The 24,139-nt window shown below is 40.7% G+C and overlaps 1 protein-coding gene across 1 annotated transcript in view; it reads left to right on the top strand.

Moving 5' to 3' along the window:
- The first annotated feature begins 794 nt into the window (after positions 1-794).
- PLCD1 (phospholipase C delta 1) overlaps positions 795-24,139 on the top strand; it is a 60,262-nt gene continuing 36,917 nt past the window's right edge. The window contains exons 1-2 of the mRNA XM_026718466.2: positions 795-1,141; positions 13,020-13,184. Of these exons, the coding sequence (XP_026574251.1) occupies positions 1,042-1,141; positions 13,020-13,184 (265 nt within the window). The 5' untranslated portion in view covers positions 795-1,041. The remainder of the gene's footprint in view (positions 1,142-13,019; positions 13,185-24,139) is intronic.

Below are 24,139 nucleotides of genomic sequence, written 5' to 3'. Positions count from 1 at the left end.
TGCTTTTCGCAGAAATTAAAAATGCAAACTAGAAATGATGTTGTCCATCCCATAGTTGGGAAAATCCTGATCTCGCTCAAGCGAGTAGGGCAATTCTAACCTCCCATGCAGTAGTTGACATATATAACTCTAGAGCAGTGCTTCTCTTGGCCATTTTAAAATGGATGGACTTCAACTTCCAGAATTCCCAGACTGCTCAGAAGTCCGCCCATGAAGACCAAGGAATTCTGAGAGTTGAAGTCCACCGATGCTGGCATGGGAATTCCGGGAGTTGAGGTCTACCGATGCTGCCTAAGGAATTCTGGGAGGTAAAATCCAACCATGCTGATTGGGAATTCTGGGAGTTGAAGTCCATTCATCTTAAAGAGGCCAAAGTTGAGAAACATTGCAAGAATTACAGATCTGTATCCCCGTTGACATCTACCATCCGATTAACTCTCATATTGAGGTTTTCGTTCTCAATTGCCATTAAATTCCTCCCCTTCTGATTGTTATATGTTGCATTTTATGGTTATCAACATAGCCTCGTTAATTTTCCGTTCTGTTCTTTCACTTTTCTTAGTCCTACCTTCCTGACAAAGTTGTGATGAGGAAATTCAGAGGAAGAGAGCTATATTGCTAGGGGCTTGCTATTAAGAAAAAGTATCCCATAACAGCCTTCTTTTCCTCCTTCAGGAAAGAAGGGAAATAAATACAGTCGATCAATGTCACCATCCTGGCTGAACCCTGGGAAAAAACCTCAGCTAGCCTCCCAGAGACCTAAAATCCACCCTGCCCACTTCTCTTTCCTTGTTGTGTCACGTGGAAGCTAATTCAGTTTTAATTGCTTTTCAACTTCAGCCATCCCTTGATTATGCAACCAGTGCCTTTAGCCTCTTCCACCTCCCTCCTCCTTTTCCACTCCTCTATAGTCGTGTTCTTGTTTCGGTTGCCAGTTCCTTTTTCATCCAGCGCTCCCACAAAAAGGACTTGGAGGCTTGGCGAAGCCCTCAAGGGAATACCTGATGTACATTGGAATCCAGGTATTTCCCCTGGAGCACAATGCAGTGTGTCAGGAAACAGTCCAGATTCAGCAAAGCCCAAGAAATTCGGCTCGAGGAAGAGAGCCGGAAAGTAGCTGCTCTGAATGGACAAAGGCTAGGTAAGACTGCCAACCTCAGCAGATTCAGGGCGGTGGCTGGTTTCCATGTCTCAGGTTCACCTTTAAGTCAACAAACCTCAAGTCAGATTTTAATCTTGTAAAGATTATTTTCCTTCCTTCAAGGTGATCCTTGGGATTTGGGACCCATCGTCTGTAAAAAGAAAACATTGTGGCTGTGGTTATTGTTGGTCAGGAAGAGCCCAGAGGAACACTGGGTCACCTGAATGTTCCTGAGAGTGGGCTGCAGAGTTCGTTTGACTTCGTGCAGTGTCCAGATAGTTGTTGTGATTCTGGCTGCATTGAATGAAGAATTGTTCTGATATCATTATTGCCTGAAACGGAGACAGGAAATCTCAGTTTCCTCTGTGTGGAGGGTGAGGGAAACAGATGGGGTAGTTGAGGATTGTTGTGAATCTAATTGCTTTGGTTTTTTTTGTGTTTTCTAGTCTTATTTGTGTGGGGATATTTACAAAAAACAAGGCAAAAAGATTCACGTGCTGCAGATTTTGCAACCTTCGCTATCAAAGTCTGTGCATAATCTTGGTTTATAAGAAGTCATGTTGGGAGGATAGGAAACTAAATATTTCTTCCACCTGAGCTGAGAATTTCAAGTTTGTGTAGTTTTTTTGACAGTTGTACAGATGCAGATGGCAGTTATCTTTTTCTGGAATACATACATACATGCGCGCGCACACACACACACACACACACACGGAGCTTATAGTGGACTATAGAAGGAACAGATCAGACATCCAGCCCTTGCTTGTCAATGGAGACTGAGTGGAGCAAGTGGCCAGTTTTAAGTTTCTGGGGACCTGATCTGGGGTGCCCACATTGCAGCCCTGGTCAAAAGGGCCCTGCAGAGATTATACTACCTGAGGCTTCTCAGAAAAACAACAACTGAATGGAAAACTGCTGGTGACCACCTGCACCAGAGAGAGTATGTTAACTTACTGCACCTCTGTATGGTTTGCCAATTGCACAGTGGCAGATAGGAAAGCTCTCCAGAGGGTTAACGTCATTGCCCAGAGGATCATTGGTTGCCCTCTCCCCTCTTTGGAAGAGCTTTATAGCTCCCGCTGCCTGAAGAAAGTTCAAAACATTCACAAAGATCCATCTCATCCTGGGCAGCCTTTTTTGAACTATTACCATCTGGCAGATGGTACAGGCATAATAAAAACAAGGAGAAATAGGCTGAAAAACAGCTTCTATCCCAGGGCAGTAGCTCTTTTGATTTCTACTGTATAGTGCAGTGTTGGTGCCGCGTCGGGAATTTTCGGTTCAGTGTGTGGAGGGTGAAGGATGTGTGTTTCTGTTTATTTTCATGGTCATGGTCATGATGTACACTGAAGATGGTGTTTGATTTCGTTGTACGAGGTGCAAGGACGATAAAGAAAACTAAACTAAAATATAGACTTAGAGTCTAGTAGTTCATACCCTTGGGATTTTTCCCATCCAAATACTAAATCAGGCCTGATTCTTCTTAGCTTTTGGTGATCAACAATGTGTGTTAAATTACAGAAAAATCTTGGGGCTGTGACTTTTTGTTAAAATGGGATTTTTTTGGCTTCATTTGAGATAGAACTTTTGATTTTATTTAAGGAGTTTATTACAATCTCGTTTTTTTAACTAGAGCCCTGAGAAAAGCAGACTCTTTTCTAAAGTGCCCCAAAGAAGCATTTTCACCCAGTGGCTCCCAAATAAAGCTCCCAATAACATATGGTCCAAAGGTCAGTGGATGGGGATAATGGGAATTGTAGTCTAGCAATCTGGAAAGAAAGATGTCAGTGCTGTTGACTGGATGGGAAGTTAAAACAATTTCAAAGTTTGCCGAGAAAACAGGACTAATTCTTGAATTAGTGATTTCTTAGTAGTCCTGGAAAGAATCGGAAATATGCTTGGGTAGAACAATGCTGGCCTGGTTCCTGATTTATCCTAGATTAGGGCCGTATTCTGTGTGCACACAACATATTCCGCTAAAGTTTGCCTAATTGTGCTTTATAGAATAAGCCATAATTGGCTGGATTTTCTAGCTGCTAAAAAACACGATTTATAAATCCAAAAGGTTGGTATAGTGAATGCCAGTTTGGGGTCTGCCTAGCTGCAGATAAAGGAACAAAATTTCGTAACCTTGGCAACTTTAAGATAAGTGGACTTCAACACTCAGAATTTCCTATATGCATGGATTTCAACACCCAGAATTCACCTAACATGCACGGACTTAACATGCTGGCTGGGGAATTCTGGGAATTAAAATCTACCTATCTTAAAATGGCTAAGATTGCAACATATGGTTGTACGTTCTTGCATCTACTTTTCATTATTGGAATCTGAAGATGTTGCCTTTTGCTGGTTGCTTAAAAAAAAGTCCATTCTAGGAACCACTCTGCCAATGTAGCTAATGAAGGACAACATCTAAGGGCATCTGTAAGAAGAACGCAAGATGACACACATAGTGATGATGTCACCAGCACACTTGCATCAGATGTTGCAACACAAATACTGTACATAATTAGGACATTTGCATAAATTATCATGGTGAGCTTAGAGGCATGTTGATGTCACTGTGTTTTGCTACGGATGTTATTGCAATGCTGGGAATTTATAGTTGACTCTGGGCGTGCTGAGTAGTTGCCTATTCTTGGCCCATGATCACATGGGTGGATCCAATCGCTAAGAAGACACTGACTTGATGTCTTTTTAAAGTCAACTTTTCTAGATCCTACCAATCCTCTAGTTCTTTACTGCTGACAGATATGTTTTCTGGGTCAAAAATTTGTGTGAAAAATGGCAGGTCTCTTCTAGACAAGGTAGACTTGAATTAACATGGCTGCCTTACAGAATAACAGTACAGAATAAGAGAATTAAAAGGTTGGAAGGAACCTTGGGGTTCTTCTAGTCCAACGGCCAACTCAGGCAGGAAACCCTATGCTATTTTAGACAAATGGCTGTCCAATCTCTTCTTAAAAACCTCTGTGATGGAGCACCCACAACTTCTGTTTATGTAGTGTATATTGGAGGTGGTGACCCTTTGAGAGTTGTATGCAATGAAATGTATGCCGATTAGTGTACATTCAAAGTGACAATCAAGTTATTCTAAGTCAGGGATTATTCTGGGAGTTGAAGTCCACAAGTCTTAAAGTTGCCAAGGTTGGACACCCCTGTTCTAAGTTCTGGAAGCAAGTCATTCCACTGATTTATTGTTCTCACTATCAGGAACTGGCAGGACAAGAAGCAATGGGTAAAAACTAATCAAGGAGAGAGGCAACTTAGAACTAAGGAGAAATTCTCTGACAGTTAGAACAATTAATCAGTGGAGCGGCTTGCCTCCAGAAGTTGTGAATGCTCCAACAACACTGGAAGTTTTTAAAAAGATGTTGGATAACCATTTGTCTGAAGTGGTGAAGGGTTTCTGCCTAAGCAGAGGGTTGGACTAGAAGACCTCCAAGGTCCCTTCCAACTCTGTTATTCTATTCTAAATTACTCCTTAATTCCAGGTTGCTTTTCTCCTTCATTAGTTTCCATCCATTGTTCCTGTCTTGGATTCTGGGGTTTTGGAGAACAGGTTGATCCCCTCTTCTCCTTTAGGCCAATCCCTTAGATATTGGGCACTGCTATCATGTCATCCTTTGTCCTTCTTTTCCAGTCTGGCTTTCAGTTGGGTTTGTGGATTGGAACATGCTCCAAGAAAATGGACGTCTAGGTCACCTGAAGGAGATCTCCAAATATGTGGTCCTACTCTCCCTTGACAGTTCAGTTCCGGAAACAGAATCTGTGCAAAGAGAGGTTCTTAACATAGGAATCCAATAGAAGCCACAATTGTATTCTGTGTTGCACAATCCCACCACACAAATGATACCAATGGTGTAATTTGCACCGATTGTGTCATGATCATACAGTTGTCACACCTTTGAGATTATCCAGTTTAATCCACTTTCCGAGAACTCTACTTTAGAATAGAAACTTGCAACACTGAATATTATTATTATTATTTTGCTCTTCTCTTCCTCTTATATCCCAGGCAGTCAGGAAAGATCTAATCTTGAGTATTCTCTTAATCCTTTCTCACTGTTCTTGTCTCAAAGCATGATTCTCCATGATTTTTTGCTATAAAACCTTTTTCAACTCATAAAATATTTCTATGATCTTTTTAGAGTTTCCAACAGAAAGGGAGGGGGGAGCAAAACCGAAACTGCATTCCATAAATGTTTTCAAAGATAGTAACTAGGTGACTGAAGTTCTTGCCTTGCAAAATTCTAACTGGAGAGCATGATTGATTACTCTTGGCTATGGATGTGTCCCATTAGAGAGGGGTGTGGGGGAAACCAGGGTTAAGGGTGACAATGAATGTTGTGGAGTCGGCTACACCCAGGCAGTGCTGGCATGTTAACTCCCAATAAATCCTTTTTAAGTTTTGGAAGTTTGGCTCGAGACTCATGATTTAAATGGGGGTAACTGCCAGAATCCTGACAACCTTCTCAGTAGTTTCTCTGAGGTCACCTCTATGGCTCTCAACAAAAGTGTATATTTGACATCATGTCAGGACATGCATGAAGTCACTTCTTCCTCTTGTTTCCCAGAGTGTTCAATATCATGGGAATGGTCTACTTGGGTTCTACAAAGATCTTGTCGAACTTTCCTCCCAATTGCATCTGTAAACTTGAACATCTGGGGTGATGATGCCCATGTCTGTCTGTCATCATGAGACATTTTCCTGTCCTGTTAGGTGACACAGTGGAATGTTTTGAAGAGGTGTTGTGGCTGAATTATTCAACATCTATACCTCCCTTGAGAAATATTATCCAGCATAACCTGTCCCTGACCTGTCTTCTCAAGCCTTACAACCATTAATGCTCTAATTGAGACCATCTACTCTGGTGCTGGTTGTCTTCTCTTTCCTTCCACCTTTCTCAGTATTGCAGGCTACTTAAATGTCAGGGAATTGCGCAGCAGGTGTCCTAATGGAGTCAGAAACCCTGACAGGAACTTGTAGTTTTATCTAAATAAATATATTTTACATTTATATTTACAGCAAATAAGACAATTGGCACATCACACTTTGAGGTAAATCAAGAGGTAAATCACAGAACAGCATACATAGCACACAGAAGAAAAAGGCGGGAAAAAGTAAAACTCCTCCTTTACACCCGGCAACCAATCGTAACATAGATTGCCTCACACAGGAACCCTCACTCTCCAGCCAATCAACTACAGCTGTGTGTTTTGACCCATTATACACGCTACTTGTTCCAGCTCTTAAATTAAATATTTAATTTAACAATTAAATTAAATATCTTAATATTAAGGGACCTGGATTTTTGTTAATCGATTATTTATGTTCTATTAAATAACCACCTAGACCTTCTCCAAGCTGATCTGTCCCCAACATGGTCTTCCAATAGACACTCACAGCCAATCTAACTGAGTACATCCACCTTTCTGTAGATTGTCCTCTGCTGTTTCCTACTCTCAGTTTTATGGATCCCCACCCCGCCCCAGTTTTATGGATTTTTTCCCCTGTTTTATGGATTTCCCCCCAGTTTTATGGAATTTTTCAAGGAACCTGGGTTTTTCATTGATACACTGGTTCATTTATGTTCCATCAATTCAGTTTCAACTCTTAATGACCACATAGATGGTCCTTTTCCAGGATAATCTGACCCCAATTTGGTCTTTGAGATAACAGAATAACAGAGTTGGAAGGGACCTTCTAGTCCAAACCCATGCTCAGGCAGGAGATCCTATACCATTTCAGACAAATCGTTGTCCAATCTCTTCTTGGAAATCTCCAATAATGGAGCATCCACAACTTCTTGAGATAAGATGTTCCATTGATTAGTTGTTCAGTGAGGAACAATTTATTAGTTTCCAGCCATTGCTTCTTATCTTTCCTTTTGGTGCTTTGGAAAATAGTTCGATCCCTTCATCTTTGTGCCAGCCCCTCAAATATTGGAACACTCTTATCATGTCATAATCCTTTCCCCTCCCACTAAATTAGACATACACAATTCCTGCAACTGTTCTTCATATGCTTTATCCTCCAGTTTCCTAATCATTCTTGTTGCTCTTCTCTGCAGTCTTTCTTGAGTCTCGACATTTTTTTTATATTGCGGTAACCAGAACTGGATGCAGAATTCCAATTATGGCTTTACTAAGACTTTGTAAAGTGGTACTAAAACTTCCTGTGAACTTGATACTATCTATTAATGCAGCTTGGATTGCATTGGCTTTTTTGGCTAATCTTGGTAACTGAGCCTTTAACAGCCACCTGAAATCTAGCTATTACGCAAAACCAGTGGTGGTATTCTACCGGTTTGGACTGGTTCAGCTGAACTGGTAGCTCTGACAATCATCTGTGAGCAAACCAGTTTGCTCCAACTATCAACTGCTGGGCCCTCCCACCCACCACCGCTCTATATTGACCATTATTTTCTGTTTTTCAACGTCAGCTGCTTCACGCAGCACAGAAGTTTGCTGTGCATCAGTGGTTAAAGAGTGCAGGATTGCAGGAGAAGGTTAGTAGCAAACCCTCTGTGTGTGCACAAAGTGCAACCACAAAGCCACGCCCCCAGAACCGGTGGTAAAAAAATTTAAAACCCACCACTGATGCACAGCATATTGCTCCATGGACAGCTAGTAGTTTCCAATGGGTCAAGTTTTTGCTAAAACAGAAATGCAAAACTGAGTGATTTCTGGATTAACACCCCCCTCCCGTTCTTATAGAATCCCTAACCCTTATCTCTGAATTTTTCGGCTTTGTTTCTTTTAATTTTAGGCAACTTTCCCTTTTCTAAATTTCCCTAGTCTTCCTTCTTTCCTTCTAGTATTTCGCTCATCTTCTCCCTCCGTTTCCTGTTCTCTTTTTTTGAAATTTCTTCTTGTATAATTTCTTCTTTCGTTTAATCCTGGGAGCATTTTCTCTTTTATTTATTGACTCTGTCATCAATGTCATAGTTTTAATTCCTTTAGTGTCCTTTGGCAGTATCTCTTGTTTTCCATGTCTATCTGAGCCTCTTTCTTCTTCCTTTAACTCCGCCTCACTGGAATTTCTTTGTTCTTCTGCCATCGCCATTATTTTCTTTCCCAATGTTTCCAATAATACCCTTCTTTCTTTCAGCATTCCTCTTACAATTTGCAATTCCAACTTAAAGTCTTCGCTTATTTCTTCCATTTTTTATAATCAGTTAAGTTATTGATATTCAAAGTCTTTTATTGCAATCCTTGCCAAAAGTCTCCTTTTATCTTTGTTTCTCTTGTTAATCCTTCTGTGTCTTTGTCACAATCAACACCCAACAGTCCCAGGGAATTGCCTTTGTATGTCCTCTCAGTAGAATTTCTCCCCCCCCCTTTTTTTTAAATTTCTGGGGTTCTTATTATTTTATTTGTCTTTTATTTCATAACAGTTATAAGTCCAGTAAATTTCCATAAGATTTTGTAGGGAAAAATTCTTTGACTCTGTATCACTTTCCACTTTTCAAAGTTCTTTTTTTTCTTTTTTAATTATATTAAACTTTAATTTCCAACTATTTCCACAATTAGTTCTTTAATAATAACCAATTCCAGGCAAGTCCAGCATTTTATCCAATGCCTAATTAATGCCAATTTATATTATTCAAAATTTAGTCTTCAATTTCATTGTAGCTTTTTATACTACAATTTTGTTTACCTTGTATTTTCCTCTTATTTTCTGTTCGCCGCTGTGATACTCTTACGCGAGGGCTCTTTCTTTCTCCTTCTCGGGGTTGTTAAGAAAAAATCAAATTCTTTTATCTGGTTACATGTCGCTCACCACTTCACCACTCTAGCACATATTTAGGTCCCGGCAGCTTTCCATATTCAGGGCAGCCATTTTAGACTGCCGTTTCTCCCTGTCTTCCAGGGAGTAATACCTAGCTAGGGAGGGGAGATGCGGCTCTCCTCGACCCAGCTGGTGGTCTCCCCCTCTTCCCCTACCCCTCTAAGGTAGGTCAGATGACTCTGGTCCCGTAGGGACCCTTCCAACAAGGTAAACACGGATCAAAGCCATGCATGATCGTGGTCTTTGATCTGTCGTCGATGGAAGCGCCACTGGAAGTCAACTTGTTGAGTATTTCTTTTTTTAAAAAAAAACACCAAACTTTATTGATTATACAACTAAAATATCAAACAAACATACACAACACACAGAAAAAAAAAGAATTTTTTTTTAAAATCTAGCAATTGTTGAGTATTTCAAAGGCCTCCAGGCTAGATTATCACTAGGGCTGCCCTATGGCAAAGATCGCCTGGTGAAAATACAGCTCTGGTTTGGCCACACTCGAGGCTAAAATGTATGAAGAACCATTACAGGAACTGGGAATGTCCAGTCTAAGGAAAAGAAGGACTAGGGGCAATATGAGAGCAGGGTTCCAATATTTGAGGGGCTCCTACAAAGATAAGGGGGTCAAACTGTTTTCCAAAGCACCAATAGGCAAGATAAGAAACAATGATTGGAAACTAACTAAGGAGACGTTTCCTGACCATCAGTGGAACAACTGATTGTGGGGGCTCCAACACTGGAGGTTTTCAAGAAGAGATTGGACATGGAGGTATTATAGGGTCTCCCCTTGAGCAGAGGGTTGGACTAGAAGACCTCCGAGGTCCCTTTCCCTCTCTCAGACTTTTCCAGCTGATGATCTTGGGGTGCTGGATCTCTCTCAGGCTTCAGGTTGGCACACTTCCATTCCTTTACCTTTACCAATGCCCCCCTTCCATTCCAGTGCCTCCCTTCCCACTTCCCATTGCTGCTATCTGGTTGTGAGTGGAGTTTGCATAGCGAGCCGACATAAGGTTACACCAGCAGAACATGGCAAGTCTTGAAAATGCATCTCTCCTCCTTCACCTTTACAGGAGGTCCTCAACTTATAACCATTTGCTTAATGACCGTCTGAAGTTACAACAGCATGGAAAAAGTGCCTTATGATCATTTTTTTCCACACAACTCTATTATTCTGGTAAATCACCAGGAATGGCAGTATTGCAGTCCAAGATCAGTGTGTGTGTGTTAAAGTAAGCATGCAGTCCTGAAAAGCTTTAAATGCAAGTCATAGCTAAGAGAGCTGCCACCAAATGACACTTTTAATGTCAGCAATGAGGAAAATAATCATATACATATAACAGTAGCAGTACAGTAATGTCAGCTGCATTCAATTAGTTCTACGGTAAAATTAGGTGAATCATACCTTGCGTTGTTCTGACTCTGTCATTCATTTAGTCAAAGTAATTATTATTATTATTATTTTCAGTTGAGCTTGGCATCTTATGGATGGACATGCACATGATGTTATTTTTCTTGGGAAGAACACAAAAGTTGTTCACTCCAGGTGGTCCTTTGCAGCAACCCCATGGTCATATGATCAAAATTCAGGCGCTTGGCAACTGACTCGTATTTTTGACTGTTGCAGTTCCCTGGGGTCATGTGAACGAACACCTTTTGTGACCATCTGGCAAGCAAAGTCAATGGGGAAGCCAGATTCACTTAACAACTTTGTCACTAATTTAAGAACTGCAGTGATTCACTTAATACCTATGGAAAGAAAGGTTGCACGATGGGGAAAAATTCACTTAACTGTGTCATTTGGCAACAAAAATGTTAGAATCAATTATGGTCGTAAGTGAAGGACTGCCAATATGGCCTTCCCCTGGAATATTGCATCACCCCCCACAGCCTTGGGATTACCTTGTGGTCTCCTTTCAAATGCTAATAAGTTCCACTCCTTTTTCCCCTATCAGCTCAGTAACTCCTGCCAGGGAAAGAATTAAAAAGGTATCAAGTAAAAGTGGGTCCAAATACCTTCCTAAAGCAGTTGGCTCTAATTTTCTCCTGTTTTTCACCTTGCTGATGTGGGATTTCCTGGAGGATCAAGTACTAATCAAGTCTGATCCTTTTCCACATATCTACCCCAGCTTGGAAATGCCTCATATAAGCACATAGGATGTTTTCTCTGTAAACTATCTGGGTAGGAATGTCCCCATGTAAATGGGGCTGATGGAAAGCTGAAAGAATTAAAAACAAAACAAAACTCATGTTTTATTTGCGATTTTCCTTTCTTACCATACGTACTTTGTGGACAGCGTATTCATTGACTGAATCAATGTCCTTTTTAAACAATGCTAACAATAATAATACAAATAAGTATACGTAATCCTAACCTTCCAACTTCAACAATACCATTCTCTCTTTATAATTCTTTTATCATTTTTCCATTAATTCATTTAAGCATAAATAACATTTCTTTGCACCATGCATTTGTTATCCCCTATTAAGTCACTAATATTTAATATTTTAAAAATTACTCATTATTCTACTGTAATTTCAATATCCCAAATGTCTCTAGACCTACTAATAAGGCCAAATTCTAACAAAATTTAATCAATCTCGGGATTATATCTCAAAGTCCTCACAATTTCTAATCCTTAAATGTTATAAGTCCACAATATATTTTAACACACTGTTAATATTAATAATAAAATTAGATTACCTAATCCTAAAATTCCACCTTCTACCCTTAACCAATTTTTGACATTAAGCTGCTGCTGCCTTAAGTATTTAGGAACAATTATTTTTAAAAAGTGCATGGTTTTATTTTTGACCAGGTAAAAGAACATATACAGCTAATCCTTAATTTTACTACCACTCGTATAAGTGCCCATCCGAAGTTACAACAGCACTGAAAAAAATGACCTATGACTATTTCTCACACTTATAATTGTTGCTGCATTCCATGGTCACGTGATCAAAATTCAGACGCTTGGCAACTGACTCATATTTATGACGATTGCAGTGTTCTCGGGGACACGCGATTCCATTTTACAACCTTCTCACAAGTAAAGTCAGTAGGCAAGTCCGACTTAGTTAACAACCGTATTACTAGCTGCAGTGATTCCCTTAACAACGGTGGCAAGAAAGGTTGCAAAATGAAGCAAAACCCACTTAGCAACTATCTTACTTTAGAAATGGAAATTTTGTGCACCTGATACCGGTAGTCCTTGATTTAGGATCCCAATTGGGATAAAAATTTCCATTCTCCTTTGCATACCAGCTTAAAAATAAGATGTAGTTTCAGTTTTTCTCGAGGGATTTTGAAGGGGAAAAAAAAGTCAGATACAGCAAGGACATGCAATCTGAATAGCGTATATAGTTTTTTTGACTTGGGTAATAATTAAAAATCATAAAAGAAACCACATATTCTACCTCTGAAAACAAAAGGCCTGGGACTGACTGCCTTTTGCCTCCTGGCCTCTGTATTTTGTTTTTGTTTGTTTTTTTAAATTACTTTTTTTTCGCAAAACATTAATAAAAACACTGAAAAAGTTTACATTTTATAGCATTATTACAGATTGGATTTAAACTTCAGAAATATTTAAAATGATTGTAACCTGGCATATTTTAAGAAATATTAAAAAAGAAGAAAAAGATTTTTTTAAAAAGTTTTCCATTGCTAAGCAAGGCGGTTGTTAAGTGAGCCTTACCTAATTTTATGTTCTTTTTACCACGGGTGTTAAGCAAATTTCTGCATTTGTCAAATGCTCGTTAAGCAAAATAGGTTTCCCGCATTGATATTTTGCTGGAAGATTTCAAATGACAGATCATATAATCCCGAGATCACTGCAACCAATATTAATACATGCTGGTTGCCAAGCACCTAAATTTCAAACCCAAGGCCATGGGGATGCTACAATGATCATAGGGGCGAGTGCTGTTTGTAAGTCACCTTTTTTTTAACAGTGACGTTGCAAATTCGAATGGTCTTTAAAAGAAATGATTGTAAGTCAAGGACCACCTGTACGGGAGTTAGCATGCCTCGAATGTGGAAAGCAAGACTGGGGCGCTAATTGTCACGTTGTTGCTCCTCCTCAGGTTTACAAGACGACTATGACCTCAAATTCCTGCTCCGGGGAAGTCATCTTTTGAAAGTCAAGTCCACTTCCTGGAGAAGAGAGAGATTCTACAAGCTCCAGGAAGACTGTAAGACCATATGGCAGGAATCCAAGAAGATGCTTCGATCCCCAGAGTCGCAGCTTTGTAAGTATCTGGCTATCGCTGTCTGAGCAAACCACCCCATAGTTATCTCAAAGGTGCTTTTTCAAAAAGTTAGCCAGACTTTCCTTTCCTTGAGGAAAGAAAAAGAGGTTTTGCTTCTCATCAAAGAAGCTTCATCAGTTCTGCTGGGTGGTGGGTGTGGATGCAAGGATTGTATTTCTTTGCAGTCATCCGGTCATTAGCATGCTCTCTGAGAGCCACTGAGGCCACTTGGGTGTTTATCTGCACCAGAGGTGGGTATTCAGCAGGTTCTGACCAGTTTTGGAGAACCGGTAGCAGAAATTTTGAGCAGTTCAGAGAACCAGCAAATATCGCGTCTGACTGGCCCCACCCCCATCTTTTCCCTGCTTCCTGAGTCCCAGCTGGTTGGATGGGATGATTTGTTGCCCTGCACAGGAGAATGGAGCTGGAAAGCAGGTTAGCGGGGTGGGGAGGGAATGGGGATTTTGCAGTATTCCTTCCCCTGCCACACCCACTAAGCCATACCCACCAAGCCAAGCCCACAGAACCAGTAGTAAATTTTTTTGAATCCCACCACTGATCTGCATCCTCCATTCTGTCAGAAATTATCTTTCCATTCCCCACCTTCCAGTCAGAACTGATGAATCTTCTTGGATGGGAAGTGAAACTTCTTCCTCCTTCTTGAAGAAAAGAACAGTCCAGCTGCCTTTTGAAAAACCACCTTCGAGATAAATATGACCTGGATGACTGAGAATCTCTATAGACATATAGTGAAGTTTATACTCTACTTCCGTTTTTATTTGCACCAACCACTGTTTACATCCAAACTATCAATCAGATCAATAGTTTGAAGTGAGAACTTATTTCAAGTTTCAGAATAATATTATACGATTTGTGCAAACTACAGGAACTAGTAACCCCTTGATTATTTCTAATTTTTGTATTGTTAAGATCCAAGACTATTACAGTGGTATCTTGCTACTCAACTGCTTTGAAACTATCAAATTTGGTACTCAATGCAGTTGGATGTAAACATTTTGTCCTGCTACTCATCGTTTGTTTAGTACTCGACACACAAGCTGGAGCTTGTCAACGTAAGCTGCCTTGTGACTCAATACATCATTCCTTGTGGGGGAAAAAATTGTTTGGTATTCATTGCTTTTGATAGTCATCGCGCCTGACGGAACCAATTAACGATGAGTACCAAGGTATCACTGTACACATAAAAAAAATATGATTAGACTTAAATGGAAATTCTGTGAGGGAAGACAGTACAGAGTGTGCTAAAGTATAAGCAATAAAATAGAAACAAGTAAAACTATATAAAACAAAAAATAGTTCAAAACCTCTAAAAATTGTAATTAAGAATATAGCTTTACAATAAGTTCCAGTTTTTGGGCTATCTTAAAGTGAGACTTTCTGATTCAATCAAAGGATCTTTGGGACTTTATCTGGAGGCCACCTAATTCAAAACGGTGACAATCAATACGTGTGATTGTCACTAAACAACCACAATAGGAGCCAGACACATCATTGCTAAATGGCAAAGCCATGAAGAGTGTTGTGCAATACCATTCCCGTCGGTCCCAGCTACCGTTGTTTAAGGAGAGCTTCACGTGACTGCAACCTCTGACTTCCTGCTGGCTTCCCCACTGACGTTGCTTGTTGGAAGCAGTGGGAAGGTTAAAATTTGTGGGATGCTACAATGCCATCATTGTGAGCCAGTGGATGAGCCCCTGAATTGTGTGACTGTGGGGATGCTGCTGTGGTTTCAAGGGTGAGAACTCAATTCAAATCCTCCTTATTCGGCGCCATCATAATTTTGGACTGTCCTGAATAAATGGTCACTAAATAAGGATCACTTGCACTGCTTAGGTAAACAAGTAAAGAAAGGAAGTGTGTGGAGATAGATGAAGCAATGTGTCTTGAATTGCCACATGCTGCCACAACGGCTTCATCACAGGAACTCAGAAGAGCCACAAAGCCTGTAAGGTCAAAGGTTATACACCCTCTAAAGTTGTGCACAATGCTTCAAAAAAAGAAAAAGCATAGATTATAGGAAAACCTTCAGTATAAAAATGTAAGGATTGAACAACTACTTGTGGTAACCTTACCATGGGCTGATCTAGTACAGGTAGTCCTTGAATTACGAGAACAATGGAGATCAAAATTTCCATTGCTAAGCAAGATAGTTGTTAAACTGAGTTCTGGCCCTTTTTATGACCTTTCTTGCCCACAGTTGTTAAGTGAATCCATGCAGTTGTTAAGTTAGTAACATGGTTGCTAAGTGAATCTTGCTTCCCCATAGACTTTGCTTGTGAGAAAGAGGTGAGTATTCAGCAGGTTCTGACCAGTTCTGGAGAACCGGAAGCAGAAATTTTGAGTAGTTTGGAGAACCAGCCAATACCACCTCTGACTGGCTCCACCCCCATCTATTCCCCGCCTCCCATTGAGTCCCAGCTGATTGGCTGGGTCTTCTTTTGTTGCCCTGCACAGGAGAATGGAGCTGGAAAGCAGGTTAGTAGGGTGGGGAGGGAAGGGGAATTGTGCAGTATCCTTCCCCTGCCATGCCCACCAAGCGCTGCCCACCAACCTAAGCCATGCCCACCAAGCCACACCCACAAAACCGGTAGTAAAAATCTTTGAATCTCACCACTGTTATGAGAAGATTGCAAAAGGGAATCACATGAGCTCAGGACACTGCAACTGTCATAAATAAAAATCAGTTGCTAAGCGGCCTGAATTTTGATTATGTGATCATGGAGATGCTGGAATGGTCATAAGTGTGAAAATGGTTATAAGTCACTATTTTCAGTTCTATTATAGTTTAACGGTCACTAAATAAATGGTTGTAACTTGAGGACTACCTGTACATTCTGATCTTCTAAGAAGATTCTTAGTATCAGAGGAAAGGGTGAAAAATTTCCAATCTTTTTTTGCTTCTTGTGCCTTTTAACATAAACAGTGCCCTTTATATATTGACTCCTATATACTGATTCCTTTCACACCACAGAAAACTTTGTTGTTGTTGTTATTTGTATCTTTCCCTTGCCTGCTCTTGAACCCGTGCTTCAGAATCTTGTCATAAGGAGGAAAGTCTGCTTTTTCAAAAGGCAACTAGATTTCCTTGAAGACATTTCACTTACCATCCAAGAAGCTTCTTCAGTTCAGATTGAGTGGTGGAGGATTGAAATGGCCTCAATGACTCTTAGAAAGAGTACTAATGACCAGATGACTGCAAGGAATATAAATCCTTCCATCATCCACCATTCAGTCAGAACCGAAGAAGCTTCTTGGATGAGAAGCGAAACGTCTGCAAGAAAAAATCCAAAGAAAGTCTTGTTGCCTTTTGAAAAAAACACCTTTGGGCCAACCATGACCTGGATGACTGAGAATCTTCCATAGAATAAGGAAATAATATTATTTGTCCCCCTATTTTATTAGGAATGATGCACGAATGAAAATGAATAGGCAGCTCAACCCAGCCACCCACTGAAATGTGCCAGAAATCTATTTAAATATTGAAATAGTTCGTGCAACAAACCGTATTGCGGTTTGAATGGCTGCCAGCCCTTGCAACGGGGTGAATAGAGTGTAATGCAATAGTTCCAAATAAGCCTCGAATAGATGTAAAAATAATATTTAAGTTTGCACAAAGTATTTAATTTTCGGCATTCAGCCATTGGGTGAGTGGTGTGTAGTTGAGCAATCTTTGATTTAAATGGATTGCCCTGTCAAATACAATTTGTAGACCCAGTTAAGTTGAGAAAAATACTCAGACAAAGACTTTCCTTCATCTGTAGTTCTCCTATCTGAAAATATATGCCATAAATTCGATAAATGAGAAAGTACAGGAAGCTCTCGAATGACAGTGTTTTGTTTAGTGACTATGAGAAGGGGCAGCGGCACTGACAAAAGTGATTTGCCACCAATCTTCACACAACCATTACTGCATCTCCCCGATTATGTGATCAAAATTCAGACACTTGGCAATTGGCACATATTTACAGTGGTTGCTCTATTCCTAGGTCACAAGATCTCCATTTCTGACCTTCCCAGCTGGCTTCCGAAAGCAAAGTCAATGGGGGAAGCTAAATTCGCTTACTAACCGCATGTTCCACTTAACAACTGCAGTAGTTCGCTTAACAACTGTGGCAAACATTTAATAAATTTGGGCGGTGACTCAGTTAACAAACATCATACATAGAATCAGAAATTCTGGTCCCAATTGTTGAAAAATTGGCAGTCGTATCTGTGAATCTCTTCTGTCTGAAGAAAAGGTTACAATGGCAGAATTCGTGCCTGAAAGAATTCATATATTTATTTATATATTCGCGGGTACTTACATGTATGGTATTCAGCTTTGTTCAGGTATTTTCCCACGTCATTATAGTTGTGCTTTTAAAGTTGCCGAAATGTTGCTACAACTTTAAAAGCACAACTAGAATGACATGGGAAAATACCCAAACAAAGCTGAATACCATACATACATACATACATACATACATACATACATATAGTTTTGTTTACCTTTGCTTGTTTTCCATCTCAAGAATCCTGGGACGCTCAAAAATTTGCATGCTGCTTGAGTTACTTAAAAACAATATTCTCTGAGTTTTTTAAAAAACAAATATTCCCAGACATCCAGGTAGAGTTGTTTGGAAGTTAGGTCAAGGCAATTAGTCTTCTTTTCTTGTGTTTGGCTTGAGACATTTCTCTGCTTATCTAAGTAGCTTCTTCACTCTGAACAAGCTGAAGACCATATCTTTCTTCCTGGGGAGGTTTCATTTCTTATGTAGTCTAAATAAGCTCCTTAGGTAAGTAGGCAGAGAATCATTAAGTGGTCCTTGGTCCTAAATCCTCCTCTTAGGTGGGTCATTAAGAGTGAAATCCCTGATGGACTAGTGAAATGGGTTTGATCCAGGGGTGGACTGCAACCAGTTTAACAACCGGTGCTGTGAGCAAGTATGTTGTGTGCACAGTGCTGAAAAAACACCGATTTTAACCTCAATAGCTTACCTTCTAGGGCAGCCCTGGTAAGTAGAACAGCTGAGGCACAGAAATCCACTGTGCCACACGAATCAGCTGAGCTGAGAAAGATGAAAATATAGGACAGGATAGGGGGAGGACAAGCGGGGAGGTGGGGCCAGCTGATCATTGGAACTATCAGTTTGCTAGAACCGGTCCGAACCGGCCACAGCCCACCATTGGTTTGATCTTCCTGAGCATTGGCGCAAGAAAACCATAAGAAATGGGACACAGCAGAGGTGGTATTTAGCCGGTTCTGACCGGTTCTGGAGAACCAGTAGCGGAAATTTTGAGTAGTTCGGAGAACCAACAAATACCACCTCTGATTGGCTCCTGTCCCCATCTATTCTCTGCCTCTCATTGAGTCCCAGCTGTTTAGCTGGGTCTTCTGGTTGCCCTGCGCAGGAGAACGGAGCTGGAAAGCAGGTTAGTGGGGTGGGGATGGAATGGGGATTTTGCAGTATTGTTCCCTTATCGCGCCCACCAAGCCATGCCCAGAGAACCAGTAGTACAAATTTTTGAATCTCACCGTTGGGAGACAGGTTGTCTATTAACGGAAGGGTTTTTCCACATTGGCATAAATGGATTCCTTCACTCCTTTCTCAAACCTTCCCTGTCATAAATGTGAATATTATGGACCTCAAAAACACGGTCCCTTTTCTTTTCAAAATAATCAAGGAGAGAAGCAACTTAAAACTTAGAAGATACTTCTTAACAGTGAGAACAATTATCCCGGGGAACGGCTTGCTTTCAGAAGTTGTGGGTTCTCCAACCGTGAGTTTGCGCAACCAGAGATTGAACAACTATTTGTCTATATAGGGTTTCTGACTGGGCAGAGGGCTAGACTGGAAGAGCTCCAAGGTCCCTTCCAACTTATCATTCTGTTATTCAGAGTTCATTTTCTTTTAAGTGCAGTTGTAACTCAGGATTGTCCAGTTAGAGATTTCAAAATATGTTTAAAGTCATGGAAGTATATCCCATGGCCTTTGAAAATGTTGATTTTTTTTTTAAAGAGCCTTTCCATGTTTTTCTCTGCATTTTTTAAATCCAGTCACGTAAATCTGACTTGACTTTCCCTGTTAATCCTAACTTCCTCATTTATTGGTGATCAGCCTTCAAGGGAAACAAATACAAAAGGCACCCAAGAACAAAGCAAATAAGGGTGTAACTTTGAAATAGCAAGAAAAATCTTGCAGCACATTTCCTGAATCTATCAGATGTAAGGCACCCTTGAATCTGATCCAGTTTTTCAAGTATTTTAGTAGAATTGTTAATGTGCACAATTGTTTCTGTTTGGTATTAGGTCAAAGCACCTGCCATAGATAAAGGGATTTGCAAACAAATAATTCCAGATAATGTTCAGGGCTGTTTGGTTTAGGCTTCTAAATTCCAATGGACAGAGGGCAGGAAAGAAATCCAGAAAAATCTAACAGTTTTGCTGTCCTCTGCTGGTCGTCTAGACTTTTGCAAAACCAATTTTGCAACCCTCCTTTTTTTCATATCACAGACCTCACAATTATTCTTTTATTGAATTTTGACTTACAATCAGTCCTCGCACTTATGACCAATGCGGTATTCTCATGGTGACATGGTCAAAATTCAGGCACTTGGCAACCAGCAAGTATTTTTGATGTTTGCAGCATCCTGATCTTCCCAGTTGGTTTGGGAAATGGGAACCTAGATCACTTAACAACTGCGGAATTCACTTTGAGGAATGAATTAATGATTCATCTAATAACCAAAAAGTTCATAAAATCAGGCATGATCACTTAACAACTACCTTACTTAGCAGTGGAATTTCTACTCTGAATTGTGGTCATAAGCCAAGGACTAGATGTATTGTTACTACCACTTTTTTTTCCTGAAAGTTTTGCAATATAGATCAAAGGCATGAGTATGTTAGCTTTTGTTTTCCAAGTTCTCTATAGTTTGTTTGTTTATTAAATGTATTGGCTGCCCATGTTACCACAGTCTATGCTTATAGAACAGTGTTTCTCAGCCTGGGCCACTTGAAGATTTGTGGACTTCAACTCCCAGAATTCCCCAGTCAGTGTTCTGACTTGGGGATTCTGGAAATTGAAGTACACCCATCTTCAAATGGTTCATATTGAGAAACACTCTTTCAGAGAATAGATTGGGATGGTGACTATTGTACTGTATATAAAGGTTTTTATAACCTTAGCTTTCAGTATCATCCACACATCAACCCATATTATGTTTCTTGGAAAGACAAAGCAGGATATAAATCAAGAGATTTCACTCACTAGGTAGTGAAGTCTTCCTAGTACAGTTTATTTATGCTTTAAAACTTCAGTGCCTTCTAGTCAGGTATAATCTTTGCAAAGTGCTCCCTGTTTTAATGGGACCCAATCTTTCTTCCTTGGTCCCTGTTCTTAATGTCTCACAATTTTTGATTTTGCATTTTTGAAGTTCTTGGTATTATTATTGGATTTGTGTGAACATCTATTTGGAATGGGGGTTTTCCCCCTCTTTTATCTCTTGCCTCTGAGTCTTTGGAACAGCCTTCCTTGGTTGGTAAACTCTAGCATTGTTGGACTACAATATCCAGAAGGGTCACCTCATGTGGTCGGTGAAAAAAAAATGCCCAAAGCAACCATTTTGAAAAAGGCTACAGCAGGGTATCAAACTTGGTTTCACTGAGGGCCGCATGAGGGTTGTGTTTGACCGGGGGGGGGGGCATGGCCAGGGGTGGGCGTGGCCAGCATGATGTCACTTGTGTTGGGGAGTACCTGTGGTAGCCTGAGCGCTTTGCCAACAAAAACTGGCTCCCAAGCTTTGTTTTTGCCTCCTGAAACCCTCTGCCAGTGAAAATCGAGCTCAGGGGAACCACGTGTCGCCCACGCAAGCTCCGTTTTCACTGGCAGAAGTACCACGGGCCAGTCCTTCACTATTTACAGGGTGGCCCCATGGTCCAGTTATAAGCACCCCAGGGCCTTCAGTTTGACACCCTTGGTCTAAAGGGTCTGGTCCAGAGGTGGTATTCAAGCAGGTTTTGACCAGTTCTGGAGAACCGATAGCGGAAATTTTGAGTAGTTTGGAGAACCGGCAAATTCCGCCTCTGACTGGCTCCGCCCCCATCTATTCTCTGCCTCCCATTGATTCCCAGCTGATCGGCTGGGTCTTCTTTGGTTGCCCTGCACAGGAGAATGGAGCTGGAAAGCAGGTTAGTAGGGTGGGGAGGGAATGGGATATTGCAATAACATTCCCCTGGAGTGGGGAGGGAATAGAGATTTTATATTATCCTTGCCCTGCTATGCCCACCAAGCCACGCCCACAGAACCGGTAGTAAAAAAATTTGAATCCCACCATTGATCTGGTCCCCGAAAGATGATAAATATCACAAAGATATCATCACATGATTGCTGCTAATAACCTGACCATGTTCTGTTTTGCAAGACCCCTTCCTTTCCTGTGCAAAATGCAAATGAATTGTACATGCTTCAAACTTTACGCCCCGCGTACCATCTGGTGGTTTTTGACTTTCTTCAATGGATCCCCGGCTCTTCTTCCATTCACAAATCCAATAAAGTAAAAGGAGTTTCATTAAACCCTTTTAGCAAATGCTAGATCAAAGTTCTGACCTCGGCTTTTACAGTTATAACGACGCTGTCAACAATAGCCATTGTTGTAGCTATTGTCACACAATTATTATTAAGGTTTGTTGCATAGTCAACTGGATGTTTAGGCTGGATTTAGACTTCCAAGCCCCCGACTGAATCCTCCTGAAGGACCTGGGATAAGCACATGTTGATGCTGGATGGTGTTATAGATATCGTGGCAGGATGTAAGCTGTAGCAAGCAAAGTTGCTTTTTGCAATTGACTAGTATTGATTTTGTCAATGTCAATAATGTTCCCGTGGTGCTGCAGATGTTTTGGGATTGCATCCAAGGCTCCCATTACTACAGATAGTCCTTGACTTACGACCACAATTGAGCCCAACATTTCTGTTGCTAAATGAAACATTTGTTAAGTGAATTTTACTCCACTTTACAACCCTCAGTTGTTAAGTGAATCACTGCAGTGGTTAAGTTAGCAACATGGTTGTTAAGTGAATCTGGCTTCCCCATTAACTTTGTTTGTCAGAAGGTCGAAAAAGAGAACCACACACGATCCCAGGACACTGCATCCATAAATATGAGTCACTTGCCAAGAACCAGAATTTGGCTCACATGACCATGGAGATGTTGCAATGGTCATAAGTTTGAAAAATGGTCATAAGTCACTCGTTTGCAGTGGTATTGTAACTTTGAACAGTCACTAAAGGGATTTCATGGACTACCTGTATTGGTACTGTCTTTGTTTTTTTTTATGTGACAGCTGCACTTCTTCTATTTGTTATGTACTTTGTGATTGTCCCCAGTTGGTTCGTTTCTGTTTCGCTGTCTCCAGATATTGCCACATCCACTATCCAGAGTTTCTCTTTTCTTATTGACCATTGTGAAATCTGGATTGCTTATTTATTTGAATTCTAAAGTCCCAGAGCAATTTAGCTTCTTCATTTTCTATGACTTTCTCTATTTTATGGTTCCACCAGTTCTTGTCTGCAGGCAAATTTCTTGCAGATTTTCCGATGTACCACTTGTTGCTAGTTTCATCATGCCATTCATAATCAGTTTGGGCGATCTTCTTGCGACGACTAATAGCTAATTATTGTTAGAACCTTCTTGTTCTGTGAAGCTGCTTAATTGGTTTTCCATGTTTGGGGTCTTTTGCTTTGTTTTTTTTTGTTGCAGAATGTGGCTGGATCGCTAGCTAGAGCAAAGCTGATTGTAATCTCATCTTTTCCATAGTGAGATTTCTCATCTATGCTTAGTGCAAGTTTCCTTCTTCTATTCAGGCATGTCTGCTTAAATATTTCTATTCCTCTCCTGAGGAAGACAACTCATTGCTCTTTTGTTCCAGATAATATGGAACCCAGTTCCATTTGCAACCTATCAATACACTGAACAGTATATGTGGCAAGCTGGAATCAGATTTTAATATCTTTCCTCAGAGAAAACATTACAAGCCTTAGCTTTCAAAGTAAATGCATGAAAGCATAAATAATTTTTAACCCAATGGGATTTGTTTGCTTGTACAGGTAATCCTTGACTTACAACAGTTCTTTAGTGACCATTCAAAGTTACAATGGCGCTGAAAAAAGTGATGTAGGACCGTTTTTCACACTTACGATCCTTATAACATTCCCACAGTCATGTGATCAAAATTTGGATGCTCGGCAACCAATTCGTATTTATGACCGTTGCAGTGCCTCAAGGAGCCTTCGCGAGCTTTTTTGACAAGCACAGTCAATGGGGAAGCCAGGTTCACTTAACAAACCTGTTACTAACTTAACAAGTGCAATGACTCACATAACAACTGTAGCAAGAATGGTAGTAAAAGGAGCCGTGATGGTGAAGTTTCATTTGTGTAAGCAGGCGCCCACCACTTGTGCAAATGAAGCTGTACACACTTGTGTGTGCCTGCCTTTCACCCAGAACCGTCCCTTCTCCCCTGCCGGACCATCAGGATGGACAGATTAGTGACCACTATGTTAACACCTGTTGCAAAATTAGTAGTAAAACCATGTCTAGTCATATGGTGACTTTATTATGACTATTACAACTGTTCAGGTAGTCCTTGACTTAGATTAGGATAACAGAGTGGGAAGGGACCTTGGAGGTCTTCTAGTCCAACCCCCTGCCCAGGCAGGAAACCTTACACCACCTCGGCAGGGGTGGCCTACTGGAACTTCCTGTTCCCGGCTTCTGGTGGGCCTCCAGAGCCCTAAAGAGGCTGTTTTTGCTCTCCCAAGGGTCCGGAGGCCTTCCCCGGGCCTCTGGGAGGGAGAAAACATCCTCCCACGGGCTCTGGAAGCCCTCCAGAAGCTGGAAACAGGCCCATTTCCAGACTTCTTTTTAAAAACGCCTCGTGTTGGAGCATTTAC

The sequence above is a fragment of the Pseudonaja textilis genome, chromosome Z (assembly GCF_049901715.1).
Source record: "Pseudonaja textilis isolate UNSWEBS1 chromosome Z, rPseTex1.2, whole genome shotgun sequence".
Taxonomy (NCBI): domain Eukaryota; kingdom Metazoa; phylum Chordata; class Lepidosauria; order Squamata; family Elapidae; genus Pseudonaja; species Pseudonaja textilis.
This window is presented reverse-complemented; position numbering and strand designations above follow the sequence as displayed.